The 27,982-nt window shown below is 41.3% G+C and overlaps 1 protein-coding gene across 1 annotated transcript; it reads left to right on the top strand.

Moving 5' to 3' along the window:
* Positions 1-27,966, top strand: LOC149779645 (uncharacterized). The gene is made up of 6 exons (XM_089938449.1): positions 1-181; positions 4,244-4,331; positions 6,055-6,170; positions 6,957-7,044; positions 24,688-24,800; positions 27,879-27,966. The coding sequence occupies exons 1-6, from the start codon at positions 12-14 to the stop codon at positions 27,964-27,966; spliced, it is 663 nt and encodes a 220-aa protein (XP_089794575.1). The 5' UTR covers positions 1-11.
* The last annotated feature ends 16 nt before the right edge of the window (positions 27,967-27,982 follow it).

The following is a 27,982-nucleotide window of genomic DNA, read 5'->3' as shown; positions in this document are numbered from 1 at the left end:
TAAGGTGAACAATGGAAATATATGACGTGTTCGGATTAATTCTAACGTTTACTAGTTTTATAGTATCGTGTACAAGAGGTCAGGGTACATCATGTAAAGGTGAGGGCCTCTGTAAATGTGTCTTTGATGATGGAAAGGAAATAAACATAATGAGCCTGGGAAATACGGATTCAAAACCAAGGTAAATTTTTTTGATCAAACACAACAGTAAAATGGCAATGTAGGTTGGTAGGCATATATCAGTCTGTATATCGCCCTTGCCACATGACTGAAACGACTCTTCTAAAAGTAGTTACTGACATTCTCTCTGCTTTGGATAGCGGAAAGATTACAGTCCTCACCATCCTTGATTTGTCTGCAGCATTTGACACAATAAACCATGATATTTTACTTCACCGTCTCCAGCATGTATATGGCATTCATGATACAGCCTTACTGTGGTTCCAGTCATACTTGGTCAACAGGACACAAATTGTGTCTGCAAATGGAATACACTCCAACCCAGTTTGAGTTAATCTATGTTGTGGTGTTCCACATGGGTCCTTCTTGGACCTGTTCTCTTCATTCTATACACTCAGCCGCTCTCAAGTGTCATAGATCATCATCCAGTGTCTCACCAATTGTACGCTGATGACACCCAAATATACAAATCTAGCCACCCAACTGAAGTTGATGCTACCATCCAAGGTGTAGAGAGGTGCATTTCTGATGTGAAATCATGGATGACATGTAACAAGCTGCAGATGAATGATGATAAAACTGAGGCCATTCTGATCACAACACAAAGACTTTCTCATTCACATCTTTTACCTCAAACAATAAATATCAGCAACGCCAACATTAAATTCACAGTCAGTACGAAACCTAGGTGTTACTCTGGACAGTACTCTCACATTGCACCAACGTGTCATGAACATATGCAAGGCTGCATATCTTGAGCTGAGACGTATAAGCTCCATTTGCAACTATCTTTCAGTTGATGCCACTAAAACACTTGTGTGTTCATTAGTACTTTCAAGACTGGACTATTGTAACTCAATTATGTCTGGTTCATCTCAATATCTACTCCAGAAACCTCAAAATGTTCAAAGCATAGCTGCTCGGATCATACTTAGAGTACCACGATCAGAGCACACCTCCCCGCTGCTCTGTACCCTACACTGGCTTTCCATTCGATCCAGAATCAAACACAAAATTTGTTCTCTGTGCTACGTTTCATTGACGGACTCCAGTCCAACATACCTATCCAACCTCACCCAAGTGTACACACCAGCAAGATACTTACGCTCCTCTTCAGACAATCGTATACTCATTATTCCCACTATGAAAACGAAGTCATATGGACAAAGTTCTTTTGCATAGCAAAGTGGAATGAATTGCCCATTGAACTTAACACAAAGACACAGTGATCCCATTCAAGAGTGCTCTTAAAACTCACTTATTTCGATTGCAAGAACAAACTTAAAGACCTAATAATGTTTCCTACCTTAAATATTTTCAGCATGTTTTTTGTTTTCTAATTTCATGGTGTTTTTATTTTTTGGCAATCGTATCATTATATATGTTTTTTACGTTATAGGTGTTGTCTAATGTTGTAAAGCGCTTAGAGCTTCTAAAGATTAGGCGCCATACATAGTCCTCATTATTATTATTATTATTATTATTATTATTATTATTATTTATAAAAGTTGTTTTGCATGCTATATAAAGTGTGTGTTGATCTTTATGTTTTTTTCTTATATATTTTTACCATTACGGTATTCGGGTTACTCAAAACGGTGTGTGTGTGTGTGTGTGTGTGTGTGTGTGTGTGTGTTTGCGTGCGTGCGTGATTTGGGTTTTTAACGTAGCTTTAACAATTTTTCACTCGTGTCGCAGTTTATAGTGATGTCTAGCACTGGGACATCATGCCGCAGACATGTAGCATGATGTCCCACCAAGTCAAATTATCCTGACACCAGGCCGACCAGTCCTAACACTAACCTCTTAATGAAGAGCGCCAAGCCTGGCAGATGCTAGTACCATTTTATGTCTTTGGATGTCTTTGATCGAACCCGCATCCCAGGCAAACTCTCTAACCACTTAGGCCACCGGAGCGGTCCGTTTTAAATAGTAGCGTCAATAAGTATTTTTTTATTTAGGGAATAGTACTTCAATGTATTGCCTCAAAGTAGTATTCCGCTTTTTCAGTCAGATTATCCAGTCATTAATTACCATTTTGGTATTCTCGCTTTGGTATGTTATTAAAAAACCCACACAAAATCCCCCCAAAGAACAAAGACAAAAGAAACCACCCCACCTCCCCCCAAAAAAACACAACAACACCCCCCCCCCAAAAAAAAAAAACAACAATACAAAACAAAAAAAAATGCACTTCCAACCGTCTGGGTGACTCTTTGATAACGGGAGTAAGCCAAAAATTACGGAGCTAAACCAATGCAGTAAGGACAATGGCAAAAGCTTCAGTGTTGTGTTCCTTCAGGCAGTCTGTCACAATGTCACAAATGCGGATTTACGGCAAATTTGGCTTGGAGTAAATGGATACCTTGGGTACCGGAGCGCGGAGGGGTGGTTCCACAACATTTGACAACGCTTTAGAAGATAAACATGTTCAGTGGCATTAGCAGAGTGGGGCACAATATCTGAACGACCGGGTCTTTTGCATAAAAAATAAAGCGTATAAAACTCACTTGACAGTCCGACTACGTCGAGCATTTGTGGTCTTTGCTTGTTTTCTGAGATCTAATCTTTATTAATTTCTCGTGAGGCAGATTAAAAAAGTCAATTCATGTTTCAACACCTCTGACAGTCTCATTCAAACATATCTGGTCATTTTTTATATTGGGCTAATTACTTTTTGGAATTACATCCCGAGCCTGTTTTTGATTAGGCGTCAACAAATACTGGATCCATCGTACACGAACCGTTCTGAACTTCAAATGATTCTTTAGTACATTTATAATCGGCCGAGGAATTAATGCTCGTTATAATAGAAATATATAACACTTTGTATAATGCTCGTTATAACAGAAATATATAAAACTGTGTATAATGCTCGTTATAATAGAAATATATAACACTTTTTATAATGCACGTTATAAAAGAAATATATAACACTGTGTATAAGGCTCGTTATAATAGAAATATATAACACTGTATAATGCTCGTTATGATAGAAATATATAACACTGTGTATCATGCTCTTTATAATAGAAATATATAACACTGTGTATAATTCTTGCTATAATAAAAACATATAACACTGTGTATCGGGCATCTTCATCAGTTGTCTCCTTCACAGCAGGCACTTCCAGCTCACCAATCGCAGACAACGGTCTTCCATGATCTGGTCTGTCTTCCATGGAGTCACGACATCTTTTAAACGACGAAACGTTGAGGACATTTTGGGATATGACCGAAAACTACATCATATGCTTTATATAAGTCAGCCTTGTTAACAGTCGGAGAGTGCACTATCCGTCTCTGATATTCTTTGCCACTGTCATTTACCTACATTATGGCACGCGCTTATATTTACTTAAGTCCTGCCTACTGCACGTGCAGCTTCATATCATATTATAGAACGTTATTTTTTGGGTCTATTCCTCGGCGTTAAATTTATCGACAAGTTCAAAGAAACAAAAACGTTATAACAAAATATTCAGAACTTTTCTAATGACCATCGTACATACGTTTTGACCACCATTTTCCGTCAAATCTCGTGCCCATAACTCGGGTCTACAAGAGTATTGGTTATAGGCTATCGGCAAAAAAATTGCATTGCAGAGGAGCGCAGGGCCCAAGGCGGTTACCTCGTTCGCCTTGCCCTAGGGCCAGGCCTGTCGCTTGGCGTTCATAATTAAGAAGTTAATGCTAGGACTGGTCGGCCTGGTGTCAGGATAATGTGATTGGGTGGGACAAGGTGCTACATGTTTGCGGCATGATGCCCCAGTGCTAGACATAAGTATAAACTGCCAAACTGCAGACATCGTAACGATATGACTGAAAAATTACTATAGCTACGTTAAAATTCAAATAACACAATTAGGCCCTGTAATAACCACCGTTTAGCTTTTGCATTATATGAAATTTTATTTTCTCTGTGCGTTGATAAGATTTTGCAATGATTTGAGTCACTCATTTTAACAATTGCTCTTAAAGGCGTCTTAAAAAAAAAATATTTTAATACATGTCATAAAACTGCTGTTAATTCTTTCTCTACCAGATCTGCTAAATATTTCAGGTTCCAGGATGTACTCGGACAAGACAATGAGTATTATTCTTACAATCCGTGTTATCCGTTCACGGAGGGAGATTGTACAGATGCCGCTGTAAGTGAAGACCGTTTTCTAAGCTATTAAATATTTCCTAGGGTCATTTGGAGACCATATTCGGCGCGATTACAGACAGTAAATAGTGACTGATTTTACATCCCGTAATAAGGGCCGCAGGCAGAATTTGTCAGCCCTAGGAAAAGTTCTCCATATGACTTACAAAAAATTTCTTCTCTTCGGAGGAGGGCTTCCTGACCGTTGTTAGCCTCCAGAATTTTGTCCGATTTATGCCGCCCTGTCCGTGGCTCTGCCGGTAGTTTTAAATACGGACGTAATAAGCATGCTTGCTCTTGGAACTATATCAGAAACAAATCAAACAAATCCCTTTCGTTGCTAGCTTGGGTTGAATGTATTTTTGCTGCTTGTTGAATTTTATTGAAACTTTGCATGCTAAATGGAGCGGTTTGAGCTCATACGCAATACGGTTTTGCTTTTACTCTTCTACCCTATTACTGGAAAAAATTTCTTTTAAAAAAGATGTTGAACCAGAATTATACTGAGAAGTCACATTTTTTAGGAAGAAACTTATCATTTCTACTCTGGTTGAAATATTTAATGGTGGTGGTAGGGAGAGGGATGTCGGCTTTATGGGTTATATAAATGGGTGATGTAGATGGGCGTTAAGGTTATTCCTTTCTCGACCGCTCCGGTGGCCTAGTGGTTAGTTGTTGTTGTTGTTCTAGGGTTTAACGCCATTTTTCAGCACAAGATAGGCTATGCATGGCGGCCAGTATAACTGGTGGAGGAAGAACCCTGGAAAACCCAGGAAAGAACCACCGACCCACGAGAAGCTACTAGCAGGCTTTCCCACGTACCCACGCTAGCCGAGCCTTGGACTCGAACCCACGCAGACAGAGGTGAGATGGTAGTGATCCGGAACGGTGAGCGCTTTAGACCACTCGGCCACTCGGGGCCCCGGCCTAGTGGTTAGAGCGTCCGCCTCGGATGCGGAAGGTCTCGGGTTCGAGCTTTGGCCGAGTCATACCAAAGACTTATAAATATGGTGCTAGCAGCTGCCTCGCTTGACGCTCAGCATTAAGATGCTAGTGTTAGGACTGGTCGGCCTTGTTTCAGGATAATGTGACTGGGTGGGACATGGTACTATATGTCTGCGGCATGATGCCCCAGTGCTAGGCATCGTAGAGCTATGACTGAAAAATGTTTAAAGCTGCATTAAAATTCCAAAATCACACACACACACACGCACGCACGCACGCACACACACACACACACACACACACACACACACACACACACACAAGCGCGCACACACACACACACACACATACATATCCTTTCTCATCTATCTCATTTTTTGGCTATGTGTCTTGAAGAATGGTAGAAACCGTAGAAATGTAACAAGTAAAGTTTTAGTAGGTAACTTGTTATCACCTTTCCTAAGCTCTTGCTTGCATTCATTTGACAATTTATAGAATATATTAGTGATAATTGTTGATGTGAAATAAAATTTAAAAAACTTTTTATTTCCATTTCATTTTCTGTTTTAAAACTAAGCTTTTTTTAGATATAAATATCGTCCTAAACAAGGCAATTTTGAGAAACCAGGTGGGTGTAATATTTTTAAATTTTACTTAGGGTCTAGAAGGGTTGAATTAGCGTTGTATAGGTTATTAATGATTGTAGAGGTTTTACCTTTTTCCTGTTGCTAAGGTAAGAGATTGCATCTAGACTGATTGATTTCTTTCTTTACTTTTTTCAGTCTTGTCTAATTGACCAGAACTTGCAGAAGCAAATCAAAATTGGGGACGCTGACATGGCCAATTTCTTCTACGATGAAGCTCATCAACTCATTGTGCAGTACGCAAGCGGAAAATTGTACGTTGGACTGATAGCGTTAAATTGCCTTAAGGTTAAATTAGTCATGCCAATAAATGCAGTGCTAGAAGCTGCGACAACAATAATATCACTAATATCACTACTACTACTACTACTATTACTACTACTACTACTACTACTACTACTACTACCTCGATTACTACTCTTGGGAACATGCTGTGTTATAAACTTATGTGAGTTAAACTAAAAAATTCATGATGGGTGAAAAATTCAACATTGTATAACCATTTTAATAGATTGCTTATTTCTTCGATTTCGCCGGTTATTTCTATGTATCTCTGTCTCTCGTCTCTGTCTCTGCTTGTTTCTCTCCCTCCGTCCCTTCCTCTCTCTGTCTGTCTGTCTGTCTGTCTCTCTCTCTCTCTCTCTCTCTCTCTCTCTCTCTCTCTCTCTCTATATATATATATATATATATATATATATATATATATATATATATACACGCGCTGAAAAGAAATGTCCACATACGTCCACAGTATAATAATGTTAATAATGTAAGAATACCGTGAAATTTCCAGTACCTATGAATATTATGTGCTCCTTATTACACAGTATATTTATCGTCTTATTACACAGTATATTTAACAGTATATTTATCGTCTTATTACACAGTATATTTATCGTCTTATTACACAGTATATTTAACAGTATATTTATCGTCTTATTACACAGTATATGTATCGTCATATTACACATTATATTTCTCGTCTTATTACACAGTATATTTATCGTCTTCGGGTAATGTCTTGCGTGTTGCTCTTTCAGAGTCACCCTTGTGTTTTTGATCTGTGATCACAATGCAGTTTCTCCAATCTTTGTTCCAATAGGATCGCTCGGTGCTAGACCAATTTTTGTAAGTGTATGTATGTATGTATGTATGTATGTATGTATGTATGTATGTATGTGTGTGTACGGATATATGGGAGGTACTGCTAACAGAGCCAATATAAATCAAACTGAATTACAGTCAATACTATACATAAATTACCAGCTATTGTGTACTTAAGAATGTAGATTCGACATATATTCCTGTATTTTGGAAAGAAAATCACACATTCTGAAAATAATGATTATAAGCCTACGTGTGGGTCCCTTTTATTATGGATCAGCTTGGACTTGGGTATTCAAGAGAACGTAAGTAGTAAATGGGGATAGATTAGCGACAATGGGAATTAGCATTACAGAGACCCCTGGGTCAGATTAGCGACAATGGAAATTTAACATGGCGAAAAATCGTGGGTCAGATTAGCGACAAGGGAAATTAACATGGGAATAAATCGTGGGTCACTCTAGCGACAAGGGGAATTTAACATGGAACTATAGTGTGGGTCTGTCTAGCGACAAGGGGAAATTAACATGGGGAATAGAGTTCGGGCTTTTGGGATTTTTTTTTTAAAATTTAAATTTAAATTTAAATTTAAATTTAAATTTAAAAAAGGGGTAGGCAATGGAAAGGCTATCTCTTTTCGAGAAATATGGCTGGCCCTGAAAAGGGCCTTTGGGTTTATGTTAATGTATTCATTAACATAAATGGTACCGCATTGGTCTTCTTCTTGTCCTTAGGCTACGTCTCACTGTTGGTCCGTAAATCAGCACTCTTTTCAGGCATCCTTGTCTTTCAACGTAGATCCTACGTATCCACAGGCTGGTGTTTGTCCTGTGGACAATGGTCCACTTGGATCGGACATACATGAGCATGTCCGTCCTAAACATCATGGAAGACACAAGCGTAGAAGATTGCACATCGGTCCACATCTTGAAGCGACGAGAACAAGTGAATCAATGCAGTGAACTGCGCTTATTTATAGGTACAGGAAGGATTGAAACGGATTGAATTCATTCACCAATCCGAACACGCGTTACAAAATTCAGTCAGCTCGCATCCAATCCGAAGAGAGCAGTCTGTGACGTCACGTGGTCTATATAGATTCGTTAGCGCTTGTGTGCAGTCAATCTATGCGACAGTGATTCAACATGACGGAAACTCAGAAAACGATCCATTGGGGTGCACCAGCAGGGGAGACTGCCCAAGGGAACCCGGACTTACTTTCAGAAGAGGTACATTGGGATTTTGTGGATTTTCTTACCTCGCAAGAATTTGTTCCGGAACCTTCGTTACCTTCTTCATTACCGCAAGTGGAGAATTTTAGACAGAGACAGAAAGAAGAACTGGAGAAATTTATGCAACGACAAAAGGAAGCGGAACAAGCTTTTCTCCTACAGCAACAGCAACAGCAACAAGAAGAGGTAAGAAAAAAACAACAGCAACAACAGCAAGAAGAAGTAGCAGCAAAGAAACAAGAGGGTGAAAATCAAACGGCTACGGTACTGTTGGACATTTTAGCGGAGTTAAGAAGTCTGAAACAAATGTATCAGACTTCTTTATCACGACCGAAGAGAATACGACCTTCCCGAGCTAAACACGCCAACCCTGTGACTAAGCCTGTCGTACCACCCTTAGTGATTTCAACCCAATCATCAGAAGTAGGCCTTGGCCGTGGCAAAGGCTTAAGGCAGTTAAAGTTGATTGGTTAAACTCACTCCTACACCATAAAGAAAAAAGGCCCTTTTCAGGGCCACCCACATTTCTCGAAAAGAAATACAATTTCAATTTGCCAATAACTCAAAAATAAACCCCACCCATTTTACCCTTATAGTACGTGTCTGTGTATGAGTGCTTGAGTGTAGCTTCTTATTTTAAAATCAAAACTCAAAGACACTTACCTTATATCATTCATGTATTCTTTTATCCATTTTTTACAATCCAATTCACAATTCACCACAGAACACTTTAAAAAGTTCTTACACTTCTTCTTTCTCCTTATTTAGTCTCTCTGTTTTTTCAATTTCTTCACCGTTTTTTCCTCATTTTCTTCCTTTCTTCTTTTCTTCTCCTGTTTCTTTTCCTCTTTTAAATAGAATTGTCTTCTTTCTTCCTCTTCTTCCTCTGAAGAATCCCTCTCTTCTTTCGAAGAATCCCTCTCTTCTTCTGAAGAATCCTTCTTTTCTTCTGACTCCTCTTGTTTCTTTTTTGGGCAATCTGGAGACCAATGTCCTTTTTCTTTACAATAATAACAGGTATCTTGACTTTTGTCTTTTTTAGCCCCTGTTTTTTTTTTGACGGTCTGGACACTCTGAAGACCAATGCCCTTTCTTCTGACAGATATAGCAAGTATCTTGACTTTTATCTCGAAAGGAAGGAGAGTAGTCCGTCGGCTGGTCTGAAGAGAATTTTCTAATGACCCCTCGCAAAGCTCTGACGAAACGTTCCATCTGGGTAGTCTCTTCCATCGTTGTGCTCGGCTTGAGAGTGAAATGAATAGTGAAAGGACAAGACACACACCCTTTTTATATACGCTGGTTTGCCAAGACTATAAATTAGTCTATGGTGTTTAAACTTGAGTCATTTGACGTTTTGCACTCAAGATGAAACGATCCCATTCATTCGAGAAGAAAGAAGAAGAAGAAGAAAGTAAGAGGCAGAAACGTGATCTATCGCCTCGTACCAGGGCTGAAATCTTGGCACAAATTCATGCCAGTGATTTTGAAGAGGACATGAGTGAACCAGAATCCGAACCCTCTAAACCAAGTTCACCACCCTTAGTCAACCCTGAAAAGTACTATTTCATTCGAGAGACGGAAAAGCGCTCCTCTAGAAAATTTAGAACCACGGCTTACACCTACACGGTGAAGTTTAAAGATTTCAAGGCCGACGTACCCTTGGAGAAAGCAGAAGGGTTCATCACCGAGATGTGGGATTCTTTGCTCACCGCACTCAAGCGACAATGTCAAGCCAAAGAAGACGATCGCTTGACACTATCCATAGATCACGACGGTTTGAAATCCCCTGTTTGGATCGAGTTTAGCAGACCCGCAGAACTGACCCCTTCCAAAGTCATGGACAAGATACAACAGGTGCAACAATCTAATGACCAGTTTGACATCACCGATGGTAAAGCCACACTGAAAATGGCCCACGTCTCTCCTCCTCAAGGAACTGGATGCAAAAAGATGTTATTGGTGGACGACCTTCGCAACACCAAAAAGAGTCTCGTCCGAATTAACAACCCTCAAGACCAGATGTGTTTAGCCCGTGCCATCGTGGTGGGACGAACCTATGCCAACAAGAACGACACGGTAGAATGGAAAAGAACCTGGAAAACTATTCAACGATGCGATCGAGCCAAACAACGAAACGAAGCAGAACTCCTGTTACAACAAGCCGGACTGTCCAAAGACACACCCTGTGGCATTCCTGAGATGCAAAAATTGCAAGATGCCCTAGCTCCACGCTACACCTTGAAAGTGCACCCTCAAGAAATGCGTGGAACTCTGTTGTTTCGAGGCCAAGATTTTAAGGACGGAAAATACATTCATGTCTATCATCACGATGACCATTTCGATACCATTACCAGTATCACTGGATTCCTGGGATACGGTTATTATTGTGAGAAATGTGACTATGGTTATAACAATCGAGAGCAACACAAGCATTGTGGAATAAAATGCCCAGGATGTTTGGCCTCTCCACCCTGTCTGAGCGAAGGACCAGTGCCTTGTTCGACTTGTTTGCGCACGTTTGTCAGTCCTACCTGTTACCAACAACATCTGAAGACGCAAGGTTCACAGCAGAAATGTGCTTGTCAACTCTTGAGATTGTGCCCTACGTGTAGACAAGGCATACGTACCAATAGTACCAAGGCACACGTATGTTCAGGAAAAAAAAAATGTCACATTTGTCACCGCATCGTGGACTTGGAACACCAATGCTACGTGCAAAAATACCAACCCCCACCAGAGAAAGAGGACGGTCACAAGAAGAAAGGCAATTTCATCTTTTTCGATTTCGAATGTATGCAAGAGACCGGCATTCACATTCCTAATTTCTGCGTGGCTCATCGAGCGTGCGAGAAGTGCATTCAAGAACCTATCTTCAGTCATTGCCCTCACTGCAGCAAGATTCCCGGAGGGCGTGAAAAAATCTTTCGGGGACCAAACACGTTAGCCGATTTTGCCCAATGGGTCTTAGACCCCATCGACAAGACGTGGAGCCAAGAGGACATCGAACGTTACGGAGATTGTCATCGTCATGCCACGGTGATGGCTCACAATTTCTCCGGATACGATGGACAGTTTCTTTTGAGGTACTATGCGGAACAAGGCACCGAGCGTCCTAAAGTCACTTTGAACGGAGCCAAAATCATTTTCATGCAAGTGGGACAAGTACAGTTTAAAGATTCGATGAGTTACTTGGCCATGCCTTTGAGTCGAATGCCTAAAACGTTTGGAATGACAGAAATGGCTAAAGGGTACTTTCCACACTTTTTCAATACGGAAGCCAATCAACATGCCGTTCTACCCCATTTGCCTGAGGCTCACTATTACGACCCCGACAACATGCGTACCGAACAACGAGAAGCTTTCTACGCTTGGTACCAGGCTCATGCCTCAGACCCTTTCGACTTTCAGGAAGAAATGCTAAAGTATTGTCGTTCCGACGTGGACATTTTACGACGTTGCTGTGGAAAATTTCGAGAACTGTTCATGGAACACGGAGGGGTCGATCCTTTGAAAGAAGCTTGCACCATTGCCAAAGCGTGTTCCTTAGTGTACCGCCAACGATTCATGCCTGAAAACACCGTGGCTGTCATCAGTCCTCAAACGACCCACTATGTCAAGCGTCAATACTCGGTCAAAGCCCTACGTTGGTTACATTACTTGTGCGACAAGGAAGACAAATGGATTCAGCATGCCCGCAACGGAGGAGGCGAAAAGACCATCGGAACGTATTCGGTAGATGGCTGGGACTTAGAAAACCCCAAGATCGTGTACGAGTTTAACGGTTGCTTATTTCACGGATGTCCCGTCTGTTACCCTGACCGTGACACTAAAAATCAGTTTTTGCAACGAACCATGGAAGACTTGTACCAGGACACTTGTCAGCGACGCCTAAAGTTAGAACAGCAAGGATACCAAGTGGTGGAAATGTGGGAACACGAGTACGACCACCGTTTGAAAACCGATCCCGAGTTTAAACGCCTCGTGGAAAGTTACCAGTTCATGGACCCGCTGAACCCGAGGGATAGTTTGTACGGAGGAAGGACCAATGCCACCTGTTTGCTGTACCAAGCCGACGAAGAGAAAGGAGAAGAAATCAAATACTTGGACGTGTGTTCGCTGTATCCCTACGTGTGCAAATATTGTCGCTTTCCTGTAGGGCACCCGCAATTGTTGACGGAACACATCGACCTGAAAAACATTCGACAATACGAAGGCTTGATCAAGTGTAAAGTTTTGCCTCCCACGAACCTATACCATCCCGTCTTACCTCACCATTGTCAAGGCAAACTGATGTTTCCCTTGTGCCGTACTTGTGCCGAAACGTGCAACCAGGACCAACCTTGCCATCACAGCCAGGAAGAACGTGCCTTGACGGGAACCTGGGTCAGCGTGGAATTGTTCAAAGCTCTGGACATGGGATACCAACTGTTAGAAGTGTACGAAATTTGCCACTTTCCCAAGACACAACAGTACCACAAGGGTGACCCTACTCAGAAAGGCATTTTCGCCGACTACGTGGATGCCTTTTTGAAACTGAAACAAGAAGCCAGCGGCTATCCTTCCTGGTGTCACACTCCCGAAGACCAAATACAATTCAAAGAGAAATACTACGCACAAGAAGGCATCTCTTTAGACCACATCGAAAAAAACGAAGGCAGGCGATCGTTTGCCAAAGTGATGTTAAATTGCTTGTGGGGTAAAATGGCACAACGACCGTGTTTACCCAAGACGGAATATTTGACAGAACCTTCCCGCTACTTCCAGATGATTCACGACAAAACCAAATACATGAAACACGTGGACGTCGTTCGAGAGGATTTGATCTTGATCAATTACGAAGAAGATCTGGACTTTGTACAAGACGACCCTTTTGGAAATGTCATCATTGCGGCTTACATGACAGCTCATGCTCGCTTAAAATTGTACGAAGCTTTAGAACTGTTAGAAGAACGCGTCCTGTACTTTGACACGGACAGTTGCATTTACATCCATCACCCGATTCAACAGCACCCTGACATCGAAGGAGACCGTTTAGGAGCCTGGACAGACGAGCATCCCGACGACAAGATTCTAAGTTTCGTCAGTGGTGGTCCCAAAAATTACGGCTACGAATACCGGGACAAACAAGGAGAAGTGCACACGACGTGCAAAGTGAAAGGACTGACTCTGAATCATCGTACCAGTCGAGTGGTCAACTTTGGGGTATTGAAAGAAGCCTTGCAATCGGGAGAGGATGGAAACTTTAAAGTGACCACCTATCAACCGAACAAGATTGTACGTTTACCCACTCACCACATCGTCAGTCGACCCTTGGAAAAAGTCTATCAAATTGTATACCAGAAGCGAGTGCGACTTCCCAATCTATTCACCTTACCGTACGGTCACGTCGGTATTGGTCTGTATATGAAAAGGAACCCTAGGCAAGATCGATAGTTCATTGTTCATTGAAGTAACTTACCATGTCGTTGACGAAGAAGAAACCAGATTGGTTAGGAGTCAAATGTTGGACATCACCGAGACCAGGGTTTTGAGGCTTGGACACAAGAGGTGGCCTAGTATGCACGAGAGTTATTCAAGGAAAAAAGTTACTTTTCAACCTGTGTTAGTGACGGTGCCAGAAGAACCCGTCACCCAGGACAGGACTGTCGTGGACAGGCCTGAAAGACCCTTTCGGGAGGACAATTGTGTGACCTTACCCCTACTATAGAACTGGTTAGAACTTTACCCAAAACATCTTGTACAGACACTTGTGTTTATTCCACGTTCATGGTTATCATGTGCCTTTTATTCTTGTACTTAAGCCTTTGGCTTTTATGCATTTTTGTCTTTCGTATTTATGTTTGAAACATTCAATAAACGTGTTCTGAAAAAGTATATAAACTCTTGTCTTGTTTGTTTTTCGTGTCACAAGTGACATTTCTCACACCATGGCTACCTCTGCTGTCTCTGCTCCCTCTTCCTCTACTGTCAAAGTCATCGACGAACACTTAGATCGTGCCAGTTGGGAGGCTTTGTATCTTCGCCATCCCTTTAACATGCTCATTGCTGGACCTAGCGGTTCAGGCAAAACCGAATTCGTCAAACGTTTGATCGAACATAAACATCATTTGATCGATCGACCCCCTCAACGAATTGTGTGGTGTTACAAAGAGTGGCAATCGGCGTACAGCCTCTTGCGAGAAAGTCAAGGCGATTCCATCGTGTTTGTGGAAGGCATTCCTAAAGAAGACGACGGCATCGTCTCTGACTCCCGTCTAACCCATTTGGTCATTTTCGACGACATGTTAGGAGAAGACGAAGAAGAAATTAAACTGTGGTTCACGCGCAAAGGGCATCACCGTAATGCCAGTGTCGTTTACATCACCCAAAATTTGTTTCAACAAAGTAAAGCCCATCGCACCATCAGTCTCAATGCGCATTACGTGGTCTTGTTTAAAAGCCCTCGAGATAAATCGCAAGTGCAAGTCTTAGCCAAACAGTTAGGAACGCCTTGGCTGACTCAGGCGTACGACGATGCCACTCAAACGCCACACGCCTATTTACTCGTCGATTTGAAACCTACGACTCCCGAGGATTTGCGATTTCGTACCCACTTGTTTCACCACTGGTGCCAAGACGGAGGGCCTGTCCTGTACACGTCTCCGTCCTCGACTTCATTTCACTCCCCATAAAAAAATCTATAAAAACCTCAGACCCTTTTTCGTCTGTCTCACATAGTGCGAAAATGACGTCCCTTCAGTCGCATCTTCCCGTCAAATTGATTCGTGCCTTGTATGGCATCAGTCGAGAAAAAATTCCACAAACACGAGCTCGTGTCTTAGAAGCTAGTCTCAAAGAAGTCTTACGATGGTTCACGGTGACGGCACGTCAATTACTCCAAGGAATCATTCAGATTCCTCATCAAACCAAACGCTTTTTCGATCGAAACAAAGTCGCTTTGGTCCAACTGGCCGATCCCCGCATCGACACTCAAACCAAAAAACAAATCATTTTGAAACCTGGAGGGAGCGGTACTCTAGGAGGGGTCATCATTCGCTCACTCTTAAGATGGGATCCTAATGCCCCCAAAGTTATACCCAAGACAAAAGTCCAACGAAGCCCCAAGAAGAAAAAGACCAGGTCCCCAAGGATAACTTCTCCAGTGGCAGGACCCTCCTCTGACCAGACACCACCACCACCCCGGAAAAAGAAAAGAAGCCCCCAGAAAAAGAAAAGTCCACAGAAAACTAGTCGCAAGAGAGGCACTTCGGCCAGGACGCAACCTTACACTCGCAAACCACGACCTGCCACGGCAGTGACTGCGTCTCCGGCAGCTTCACGTTTGTCCACTTCTCCGTTAATGACACCCAGAACTGAAGAGTACTTGGAGACGTTGATCACACCAAGAACTTCTCCGTTGATGACCCCCAAAAGAACTTCCCCAGTGGCAGGACCTTCCAATTTAGTGGCAGTGGCTGCTGCTCACAAAGTACCTTCTCCCAAAATCAAAGTTCAAGAAAGATCGGGCATGTTACAAAGTTTACTGGATTTGTCCAAGCAAGAACTGGCTCGATTTAGTCCGTTACGTACCCCTGCACGACGTGTCATGCCTGTCCTCAAACTAATACGACGTAAAGACAATCAGTGGCGACGCGTTCCAGTATAAAAAAGGCCTGTGACCAAGTCGGGTATCAGTGTTTTTTGGTGCTCCTGAAGACTCAAAGATGTCACCCTCCAGAAAACCCCAAGGAAAGAAAAGGAAAGGACTGCCACCACGTTTAGTCAAACATGGGGACATGTTATCTGTCCTGTCCAAAGCTTCTCCACCCCTACGAAAAAAACTCATTCAAACAGCCTCCAAAGAGGTCATCGATACCGTGTGCGAATGTTGTTTGAACGTTTTGAAAGGCACTATCCCTTTGTCCAAACACCAGAAACAATGTTTATGCAAACATCGTCACGTTCTTCGCCAAATGGTTCAAAAGAAAATTCCCATTCGTCAAAAAAAGAAGATGTTAGTGCAACGTGGAGGTATTTTACCTCTCTTGTTAGGCCCCATACTGAAAGGAGTCTTGGGAACCATGTTGGGAGGACTGGTGGGAGGAAGATAAAAAGGCCTCGGAAGTCCCAAGATCTCAGAATTGACCCCTGACAACCCCATGGAAGGACGAAAACTAGCTTTAGTGCCTTACAAACGATGGATGGAATACCATCGGTGGCAAGAACAACACACCCCGCAATTACCTCCCAATCCCCATTTGAGCGAGATGTCCCAGTTACAACACGAATTGCAGTCCTTGATGGATCGCCAAGATTTGTCCGAAACAGAAAAATCGCAAAAGTACGGTCAACTCTTGCAACGACTGCAACTCTTTCACCAGAAAGCTTTAGACGAAACAGCTCTACCCAGTCTGAAAGATTTTAAGACCTTGATGAAAAGTCCAGCACCATCACCAGTACCAGTACCACCAGTACCCGTGACCAAGACAGAAAAAGGAGAAGAAGAGGAAGGGTTTCAAACTCCACCAGAAAAAGTACGCAAGTTAACAACACCACCTACCTCCAGAATTGGATGGATTAAAAAGATGATGGCCACCCCTTCTTCCTCAGAAGAGAAAAAGAAAGTGAAGACAGAAGTGAAGACAGAAGTGAAACAAGAACCGATATCCCCCGCTCAGACATCCTTCTCCTCTTCGACACCTATTGCTGGCCGCACACGCAAAGCATTGCAATCCAAGAAAATACCCCAAGAGAAAAAGAGTAGCATCCTCCAAGAGTGGGTGTCTTATTAACACACCAACCAACACAAAAAAATGGAAAAAGTCTTAGCCAGCATTTACTACGATCCCTCCCATCCTGCAGGTTACGCAGGAGTTCAAAAATTGTATCGTGCTGCCAAAACGCAACTGAAAAGTCTCCGTTTACCTCAAGTGCAACGATGGTTACAAGAACAAGCTACCTACACTTTACACAAACCCATTCGACGCAAGTTTGCCAGAAGTCGCACCCGAGTGGAAGGCATCGATCATCAATGGCAAGCCGATTTAGCCGATGTCTCTCATTTGGCCAGCTACAATCGTGGCTACAAATATTTGTTTTGTGTCATCGACGTCTTTTCCAAATTTGCCTGGGTCGTGCCCTTGACTTCCAAATCGAGCAGCGAGTTAGTGCGAGCCCTGCAACGGGTGTTGAAACAAAGCGGTCGTCACCCTCTTCGATGGCAAACGGACAAAGGCACCGAATTTCTGAACCAAGCTTTCCAAAAAGAATTAAAGAAACGTGACATTCATTTTTTTACCACCGAGAATCCCGAAACCAAAGCCAGCATCGTGGAACGTTTTCAACGCACTTTGAAAGAACGCATGTGGAAATATTTTACGCATCACCACACTCTGAAGTACATCGACATCTTACCGCACCTGGTGCAAGCGTACAACCAATCTTACCATCGAAGCATCGGACGTGCCCCGCAAGACGTGACTCCCGACAACGAAGTGTTGGTGTTTGAGCACCTGTTTGGTACGTCCCCGACGAGGGCTGTCCCCAAGAAAAGTGGAGAGTTGGCCGTAGGAGATTGGGTGCGCATTGGCAAAACCAAACGCACTTTCGACAAAGGTTACTTACCTAACTGGACGACCGAACTGTTTCGCGTCACTGGACGAGTGCATATCCGTCATCCTGCCGTCTATAAATTGGAAGACATGAACGGAGAAGTGCTCAAAGGAACGTTTTATTTGCCCGAGTTACAACGTGTCACCAAAAAAGAAGACGACGTGTACGACATCGAAAGCATTCTCGAACGCAGAACCCGTAAAGTGGGCAAACGACGTGTCAAAGAAGTCAAAGTACGTTGGAAAGGATATCCACCCAGTTTTGATTCTTGGATCGACGCTTCGCAAGTCATCGACTATAAAAAGAAGTGACCATCATGCCCTTTCACACACCAGACGCAGCTACGTCGACCACTCCTCCTTCACCTAGTTCTTCTGTGCAAGATTTACAAAAACAACCCTTGTGGGTGTGGTGTGGAGAACGTGTGCCTAAAACGCAAATCGTCTTTTTCTGCCAAATCTTCGTGGTGTATTGTGTCATCGGGGCAGCCATCGCCAATTTGAGTTTGCAACAAGGAGACAAACAATTGTGGACCATTTTATTGAGCAGTTGCATCGGTTACCTGCTTCCTAATCCCTCCCTGAAATTCACCTCGAACGGGAACCCCGGGAACCTTGTGTCCAGTGCCAGTGCCAGTCACCACTTCAATCACAACCAGAACCCCATTTTAGACGGAGACACACCTCTGACGTCCAGTAACCCCTCGGACAGCCACAGAACTCTGGAATTATGAGTCACCAAAACCAATTTTACTTAACCTTACCCAGTGACAGTTCCATGGAGGTGTTTCCCAAGAACACGTTGTGCTGTTACACGGCCAAATTACCTCAAGCCATCCAGTTAGATCACGAAGCCCATTGGGAAGTGGCTTTAGTAGAAATGATTCACCCGACCCAAGTCCTCAATGTCCTTCCCAATCAAAATTTTTTTGATGTGGAAGTTCATGACGAGCAAATGCAACAGTGGATGGATAGCAATGTCAAGTATGACAAGAAAACCCGTACACAAAAGTACACCACCTATCACTTGTTCATTCCCCCAGGCTATTATTTTAGTGGTCAACATTTGGTCAGCACCATAACCTCCAGGTTTAATGTCGTGTTTCTGAAAGCTTTGGAGCATGTCAACAAAAATGTCACCATGGAGTACCACAAAGCAGCTCGTCGCTTCTTGATGAAATTTGAACGGAGTAAAATCCTGTCCATTTTATTTTGTCCTGAATTGTTTGACATGTTGGGCGGAGACATGGACATGAGAAAGACCATGATCAAGAAAAATGAATTACCCATCGTTTACGACAACGAGTCTTTTAGCAAGTTATTTCGTGCCCCGGTAGAACTGAACCAAGGACTGAATTTGATGTTCGTGTATTCCGATGTGGTGGAGTACAACGTGGTGGGACACACCTCCGTACCGTTACTGCGTGTCATTCCTTTCAAAGTGGATTCTGCCACGAACACTGACGAGGAAGGTGGAAACACTTACCACGTCCACCGCGAATTTGTCCATCCTCACTATTTGCCTGTCAGTAAGTCGTATTTGGACACGGTCAACATTGCTATAAAAGGAGATCTGGGACAAAATATTCCATTCACCAAAGGAAAAGTCACGGTGAAACTCCATTTTCGAAAACGGTTCTCTCACGACTCTTAAGTCATGTATCCAGTGTACCGAGGGGTTGCTCGACAGCGAGGACACGGCTTAGGAGATATGTTAAAATCGGCCTTTCGTTCGGTGGCCCCGGTGTTGAAACCGATGGTGACACGCGGATTGCACGCCTTGAAAGATGCGGCACTGACACAAGGCAAAGAATTTCTCCAAAATGTCATCATCGACAAACAAAACCCTAAAGAAGCCTTCATGAGGGCAGGCAAAAATGTCTTGCTGCAAACGGGCAAAGACATTTTAGGCCAACGAGAAACACCTATAAATGCCCTGCACGCTACCGAGTCAGGCATTCAGCAAGGACAAGGCAGAAAGAGACGACGAAGAAAACACCCTTTCACCAGACTTCAAGCGAGAAAGGCCAAGAAAAGAAGAACCATTCGAGACTTAGACGTTTTCGATTATTGAGAAAAGAGACAAAAAAATGATGCACCGAGAATCTTGCGCTTGTTCCAAGACGGAACTGGATCTGTTTGCCATGCCCTCCACGATGATGACGATGCAAGAATCCCAGTGGGTGGAATTTCACCCCGTCTCCTCACTGACCGATTCCGCTCCCATCGAGTTTGAAATCAAAGGACAGCCCGAAGATTACATCGATCTGAATAGCAGTTACTTGTACCTGAAAGTCAAAATTCTAGATAAGACTGGAGGTGCTATAGACGATGAAGCAGTAGCTCCCGTCAACAATTTCATGCATTCCTTGTTCAGTGGAGTGGACTTGTATTTGAATAACAAACTGGTCAGTAGCAGCATGGATACTTACCCTTATCGTGCCTACCTGGAAAATCTCTTGACGTACGGAATAGATGCCAAGAACACTCATCTCAATGCCTGTGTGGTATGGGAAGCTGACGAACCTACCAAGTTTGAAATATTGGAAACTGATGAAAAGAAAGACAACAATGATGGATTTGTAGAACGAAGAAAGAGAATCACGGGAGCCGACACAAGTTTAGAACTGATGGATCGTTTGCATTTGGACATGTGGTTGCAAGAAAAGTATTTGCTGAACGGGGTGGATGTCCGCCTGAGACTGAATCGTAGCAGTGCCGCTTTCCATTTGATGGCTGATAGTGACGGTTACAAAACCAAAATCCTAGAAGCCAGACTCTACGTACGCCGTGTGGAAGTGTTACCTAAAGTGGGAAACGACATCAGTCAGACGTTGAGCAGAACGACCGCCAAGTATCCCATACGACGCGTGGAAGTGAAAACCTTCACCATTCCCAAGGGACAGCGATCCATGATCGAAGATCATCTGTTCCAAGGACAGTTACCCAAACGTTTGATCGTTGGTATCGTCGAGAATACAGCCTTCAACGGAGCTGCCGAAAAAAATCCTTTCTACTTTCAACACTTTGGTGTGTCCAAAATCGAAGTCAGTCGCGATGGCAAGACCTTGTGTACCCGACCTTTCGAACCTGACTTTAAAAAGAAGAATTACTTGAGATCGTACTTGTCCTTGTACGAAGCCACCGGACAGTTAGGAACCAATACCAGTCACGGTATTACGTACGAGGATTATGCAGGAGGCTACGCTTTGTGGGCTTTCGATTTCACTCCAGACCAAGGCAGCGACGAGGGACATTTCCACCCTATAAAATCTGGCCAGATTCGTGTGGAAATTCAGTTTAAAGACCGAGACCCTGATGAAACGGTGAACGTCATCCTGTATGCAGAATTCGATAATACCATAGAAATCAACAGTTTGAGAGAAGTCATCCTAGATTACTAGAAACCATGGAAGACTGTTATCCCTCTTTACCTAGTGGAGAAACTTTTAGTGTTGCATTGTTGTTAAAAAATGTTAGAGTTGTTGTTGTTTAGTGTTAGGTGATTTTTGAATAAAAAATGTTGTGTTTTGAAAAAATTGTTTGATGTTATATTGTTGGATTATTGTTAAAAATGTTAGAGTTGTTGTTTAGTGTTAAGTGATTTTTGAATAAAAAATGTTGTGTTTTGAAAAAAATGCCTTTGTCTTTTGTTTAGCTATAAGAATGTTGGATTGATGCTCTTTCATTTCTTACTATCCCTCTCATGACACTCACTGAACGTTGCGACTCAAAAACCGTGTGGGGGATGTTTTCCTTCACGTCCGCGCTTTGACTTTAAGAACCGGGGCAGTTTCCAGTCTAACCATCCATTGTCGACTCATCCTCCTAAGAAGATGTGCTCCAAACTAGCTAAACTCAACGAAGCCTACGTGAATTTGCATAGGGTCAGACACAGTCTGATACCGAAGCCAGAAGAAATAGAGAATGTGAGAATGTTAAAAATCACTGAAGACCTGATAGAAGAGCTCTTCAGAGAAGAAATGAACAGGGAAAAAGAAGAATGGACAGAGAAGTACAGACTTCAGAGACAGCAGCAACAACAACAACAAGAGCAGCAGCAGCAACATGAAGCTGACAGAGGCTTTGTCGATTGTCGTATCGACACCAAAGAGTTCTTCTTCTCTTTCCGAAGAAGCAGACCTATCGCCAGAAAGTCTATCCTCAGAGGACATCGCATTCTTAGAAACTAAAAAGAATGCCATAGCAAACAAAAAAAACAGCCCTTTTCAGGGCTACCCAATACTCTAGAAAAGAAATAACAATCGATTTGCCAATGTGTGTAGGTAGAGTAGTGTGAAAATAAACACTAACTCTTTTTTAAAAAAATGTGAGGGTATGTGTTTGTGTGTTTGTGTTTGTAAGTGGTTAAGTAAGTTGGTATGGATAGTAGATTAAAATGATGTCTTTTTTTTTGGTGTTTGAGGTGTAAATTTGGGGTTAGATTGGATTGCTTTGCGTATGTGGATAGTCTATTGAAGTGATTTATAAAAAATTTTAAAATAGTGATGGGTAGCATAAAAAGTGAGTGAGTGTTTCTTTTAGGTCCGCGCGTTGTTTTATGGTCATGATGTAGGTAAGATCAATTTTATGTTTTTAGGGGATGTTTTCGTTCACGTCCGCGCTTTCACTATAAATTGAAACTCGTTCGGCAGTCCAGCTACCCTTGTTGATTGATCAACACCAAAAATGAACACGAGACTGGAGAAACTGTTGGAACTTCATGTGCATCTGGAATATGCCAGGCGCATATTAAATGAACTGGCCGCGGAAGCCATTGTGGAGGAGGGAAGGATAAGAGAGGAGGAGGAAAGAAGAAACAAAGAAGAGGAGGAGAGAAGATATAAAGAAGAGGAAAGAAGATACAAAGAGGAGGAGAGAAGATGCAAAGAAGAGGAGGAGGAGGAAAAGGAGAGAAGAAGAAGAAATTTCAGAATCCCAGAGAGCGAAAATTGGGATTCTGAAGCGACATATCCTGCCTCTGCTCTCTCCCCTCAAAAGGTAAAAAGTAATTGGGGGATAAGATGTGTATGCGGCGCCAGGCCTGGAAGGTGCCACCATTAACCAGGTGTCCATGAAGTTCCAAACAAAAAAAAACAGCCCTTTTCAGGGCTACCCAATACGCTAGAAAAGAAATAACGATCGATTTGCCAATGTGTGTAGGTAGAGTAGTGTGATTATAAACACTAACTCTTTTTTAAGATAGTGTGAGGGTATGTGTTTGTGTGTTGGTGCTTGTAAGAGCTCAGGTATGTTTGTGGGAATAGTAGATTATGGGTTTCTTTATTGTTTCTTAGCGTAGGTGAAGAGTATAGTTAGGGTTCTGTAAGCGCTCACGTACGATTGTGTGGATAGTAGATTATGGATTAGTTTATTGTTCTTAGCGTATGTGTTTGTGTGTTTGTGTTTGTGTTTGTACCCGCTCACGTACGATTGTGTGAATAGTAGATTATGGATTTGTTTATTGTTCTTAGCGTATGTGAAGAGTATAGTTTGGGTTTTGTAAGCGCTCACGTAAGATTGTGTGGATAGTAGATTATGGATTTTGTTTATTGTTTCTTAGCGTATGTGGAGAGTATAGTTTGGGTTTTTATTATATGAAATGAAAAAGTATAGTTTGGGTTTTATTATATGAAATGAAAAAGTAGGGGGATGTTTTCCTTCACGTTCGCGCGTTGTTTGGTCATGATCTAGGTAAGATCAATTTTACGTTTTAGGGGGATGTTTTCCTTCACGTACGCGCTTTAAGTATAAGAACCCATAGTATTCGTCGTTCAAACCATTCTGCAAAGAATAAAAAAAGAAGATGGCTTCTAACCAAATGGACAAAATACAAACATTACAAGACGTTTTAGACAACTTAGGAATGATGGAGCAGATGTTGATAAGACTGGTTGAAGACCATTATTCCTATAGTCCCCATCGTGTAAAGATGGAAATTAATAACTTAAAAAGGTAAAGGACAAGATTAGTGGTGTCATGAAAGAGATAAAGGAGGAGAAGGAGGATGAAGAGGAAAGAATAAGAATAAGCAAATGGAACGAAAAGATTGAAAAAGAAGAAGAAAATGAGAAGAGGAAGAAAGAAGAGGAGGAAGAGAAGAAGAAGAAAGAAGAGCAGGAGAAAAAGAAAGAGAAGAAGAGAAAGAATGTTGGAGATAAAATAAGAACTTGGTGGAGAAAAAGAAGAAATTAGAAGCAGAAGAAGAAAACCCAAAGGCCCTTTTCAGGGCCAGCCATATTTCTCGAAAAGAGATAGCCTTTCCATTGCCTACCCCTTTTTTAAATTTAAATTTAAATTTAAAAAAAAAAATCCCAAAAGCCCGAACTCTATTCCCCATGTTAATTTCCCCTTGTCGCTAGACAGACCCACACTATAGTTCCATGTTAAATTCCCCTTGTCGCTAGAGTGACCCACGATTTATTCCCATGTTAATTTCCCTTGTCGCTAATCTGACCCACGATTTTTCGCCATGTTAAATTTCCATTGTCGCTAATCTGACCCAGGGGTCTCTGTAATGCTAATTCCCATTGTCGCTAATCTATCCCCATTTACTACTAACGTAATTGTAGCAGTAATCCAGTGAAAATAACACATAGGTGCATTAAAGTTTATGTGTGGTGCAATTATTTGTATTGAGTTCATTATTAATTGACTTATTAGTTTTTATTACTAACGGTCATTTTGTTCATTTCGTTTATATACAGCTTGACATATTTTTAGATTTATATTATCTTGGGAACAAGTTGCTTTGCATTCAGTACACACCGTTGTAATACATCATGAATGCTTGTGGCCAAAATATCCTTCCTTGTAATAATTGTTCATTTTCTTTTAACGTTAAGCAATTTAACGTTACATCAGTGTGCGCATGCCCGAACGGATGTTCTGACACTGGTCCCTTTCACGCCAACACCTCCACTACATCATTGGGTGCGGGCTCAGTTATCTGCATCTGGTATGTTTACAAAAGTATAACAAAATTCTTGCATTTGCTGAAGAAACAAATATGACAATGGACACAATAAAAATGTCGATGAAACGCACAAACGTATTATATAGCGTTTTTTAAAAACAACATGCATAGTTCGTAAAGATATAATTTATAAGTTGCCAACTATCTCAGGCCCTCTTTTTAATATCCAGTTTCGTATGTGAAAATTCAATTTTATTACTTCTCACATCAATCATATTGTTGCAGATGCTTATTGCCTATCCACTATCAAGTAGAATATTTTTATCAGGCATGCAGATCTTCGGTATTCAAAAACCAACGATTTTATAACTGCGTTAGTTGAGATACTGTCGTTTATCCACGTCCTGCCTCCTTTGTTTTGCAGCTGGAACATATATATTACAAACCTTTGAATTTGTGTTTACCTTTGGCCTTTCTTTATTTTATGCAAGAGCCTTATTTGTTTTTTGCCAATCGTTTACGCTTAATGATAAATATGCCTTGTCATGCAGATTGTGCCTTCGTTTTACTTTAATCTTTGATTTCTTTCTGTAGTGGAGTTTTCTGTATATTATATATAATGTGATAATGTAATCATGTAAATACTCCGTCTATCCCGCCACGAAGCACAAACACACACACATATATATATACACACACACACACACACATATATATATATATATATATATATATATATATATATATATATATATATATATATATATATATATATATATATATATATATATATATATATATATATATATATATATATATAATTGTCATAAACTAAATAACATATAGATGCAAAATCAAAAAGTTAAGTAAAACTAAAAAAAACCCAAACATTTAGTTATCAGTATTATAAAAGAAAATGTGAGAGGAACTTTCAGTATTATGAAGTGAGTCCAAAATATTCCTGAAAAAGCTCTATTAAAGTCCAAGAAAATGAAAAGTTCTGTATAAATTTCAGAACCAGAATTGTACTGGTCTGTCAAGAATCGTGAAGTTGTTCAGACGACGTTTTTCAGAACTCCTTTGAATAATTCACAATAGCTCCATAATAATACTATTATAGTCCAACGAGCACTTTCTATTTGCACTGATTATCTGGCTTCGGTACACGGCGAAATCAGTTTCTTTTGCTTGGTTGAATTAATTAATTCTCCAGCAAATATTCAGTTTCCTTTTTCAAACATTCCTGCTTGAGGGGAGTGCTGTTTTACAGGTTGTACAGGTTTTGAATCCACAATTTCAACATCATGGTAGATTTTGTTTGTTCATATTGGAACAACTGGGAAAAAGTGCTCATATTCACATATTAGCTGCTTTAACTCATTTTTTTCTGGTGGCTGTAGATGTGAGAGTTTCTTGTCCATATTCTTTAATATGTCAGAATTTTGAAGCTTGGTTGAACCAAAGTCATTACAGTATGTTTGTACGTCATCATTTAAATCGTCACTGCGTGGGACGGATACAGGTAAACTGACTGAATGATTTACAGTGCTTTTTCGATCAACATACTCCTTTAACATAATTGGTTGACTGGTAACGTAGTATTGACATATTTAAAATCACGTTCTAGCTTACAAGGACCATCATATCTAATCTGAAGAGGAGTTCCAAATATTGGCAAGAGAGAGGAGTTCCAAAGATTGGCAAGAGAGACAGAACCTTATCACTAGGTTGTACAGTTCTTTTGTAGCTTTGTCCCGCTTTAATTGTAATTTTAAGTGAGTAGAGAGAAGACTATATCTCGCTAATTCACAATCAAAGACATAATCTAAAGGATTAATGTCGGAATCCTCTGTTAAAAGAATTTGTTCTTTCAATAACTCCATTGATTCGTGGACAATATATTCCAAAGATATTTCAAAAGAACTAAATCTGGCCAATTGAGGAATAAAAGAAGATCTACAATATTTGGAAGCATTACTTTTAATTTTGCGGCCAATAAAAATGATGTAATATCTTTTGGTAAGTCTTATTAACTCCTAAATGACCAGCTAAAAGACTTTCATAGGCTAAACTAAGAATTTCCTGTCTATATGACTTAGGGACAATAACGTGATAGCTCACTGACCACTCGTTACCATCGGTTACCTCAGATGGTCTCTATTTTCTAATACGGACCCCATTTAAAACAATAGAAAGTTTGTACCTCTGGAGAATCAGTTTCGCTAATAGTCCTCTGAAACAAACAAGAGATATCATGACCTTTTTGCTGTTCGACGACAAGTGATTGTCGTTTGTCATCTTCATTAGACATGAGAGAATGAGTCATTATAACAAGATCATAACGATCAATATTTTTTTTGATTGATTAGTAACATTACCAAAAGTGACCTCGTCAAAGGCCTGGCTAATACGCATGCCAGCCAAGTGAATAATTTCCTTATCAACTTCATTCTCAATTGTCGTTTTTACCATACCTCTAGTAACTGCACAAGCAGGTATAAATCGGTGATTTCATTTTCAATAGGATCAACATTTTGGTCCAAAACAGAGCTTGTCAGTTACAAGTAGACTAACTTCAGCCTTATTTCCAGCGAAGTTATTGCCTAGCATTAACTGAACACTCTCAATGGGCAAATAAAGCACAGCGCCGACTGTCACTGCTCCTAAAGCTGCCTGATGAAGTGGAATTTGAATAAAGCCCCATTCTACTCCCTGAATAAGAACACTTTCAGATAAAGAAGACGTCTCAGACAAATGCAAAGTACCTGATAATAAAAGGCTCTGAGAATCTCGTGTCCCTTAATGTTTTATTAGGGATAGATTGGCTGGATCTCTAATAAGTGTGGAAGAACCTCTCGACAATAATAGTTTATAATTCTCCATAATAAAATCAGACTGTGATTGGTTTTCACCCCATAAATTTATTGTTTGGAATACATGACCATGACCTTGACCCCTCAGAAACAACAGCATTTGGAACAGCTTTGCCTTTATTCTGTAACTAATTTTTTAAACCTAAAACAAACAGAAATAACGCGTCCCATTTTCTTGCAATAAGTGCACACCTAGGAGGAGATAAGGATTTCGGATCAGTCTTATCAGCTGTTTAATTCATATAAGTTGTGCCCGACTGAAATTTGGAAGTACTCCTTTGAGACTGAAGTGGTTTCTTACTAACCTTCTACTGAGAGGAAAGCATATTGACTAATGAAACTTTGTGAGTC

Source organism: Sinohyriopsis cumingii, chromosome 17 (genome assembly GCF_028554795.1).
Source record: "Sinohyriopsis cumingii isolate HCF-2022 chromosome 17, ASM2855479v2, whole genome shotgun sequence".
NCBI classification, from domain to species: Eukaryota; Metazoa; Mollusca; class Bivalvia; order Unionida; family Unionidae; genus Sinohyriopsis; species Sinohyriopsis cumingii.
Note: the sequence above shows the minus strand (reverse complement) of the source record. Positions and strands in the feature narration are given on the sequence as shown.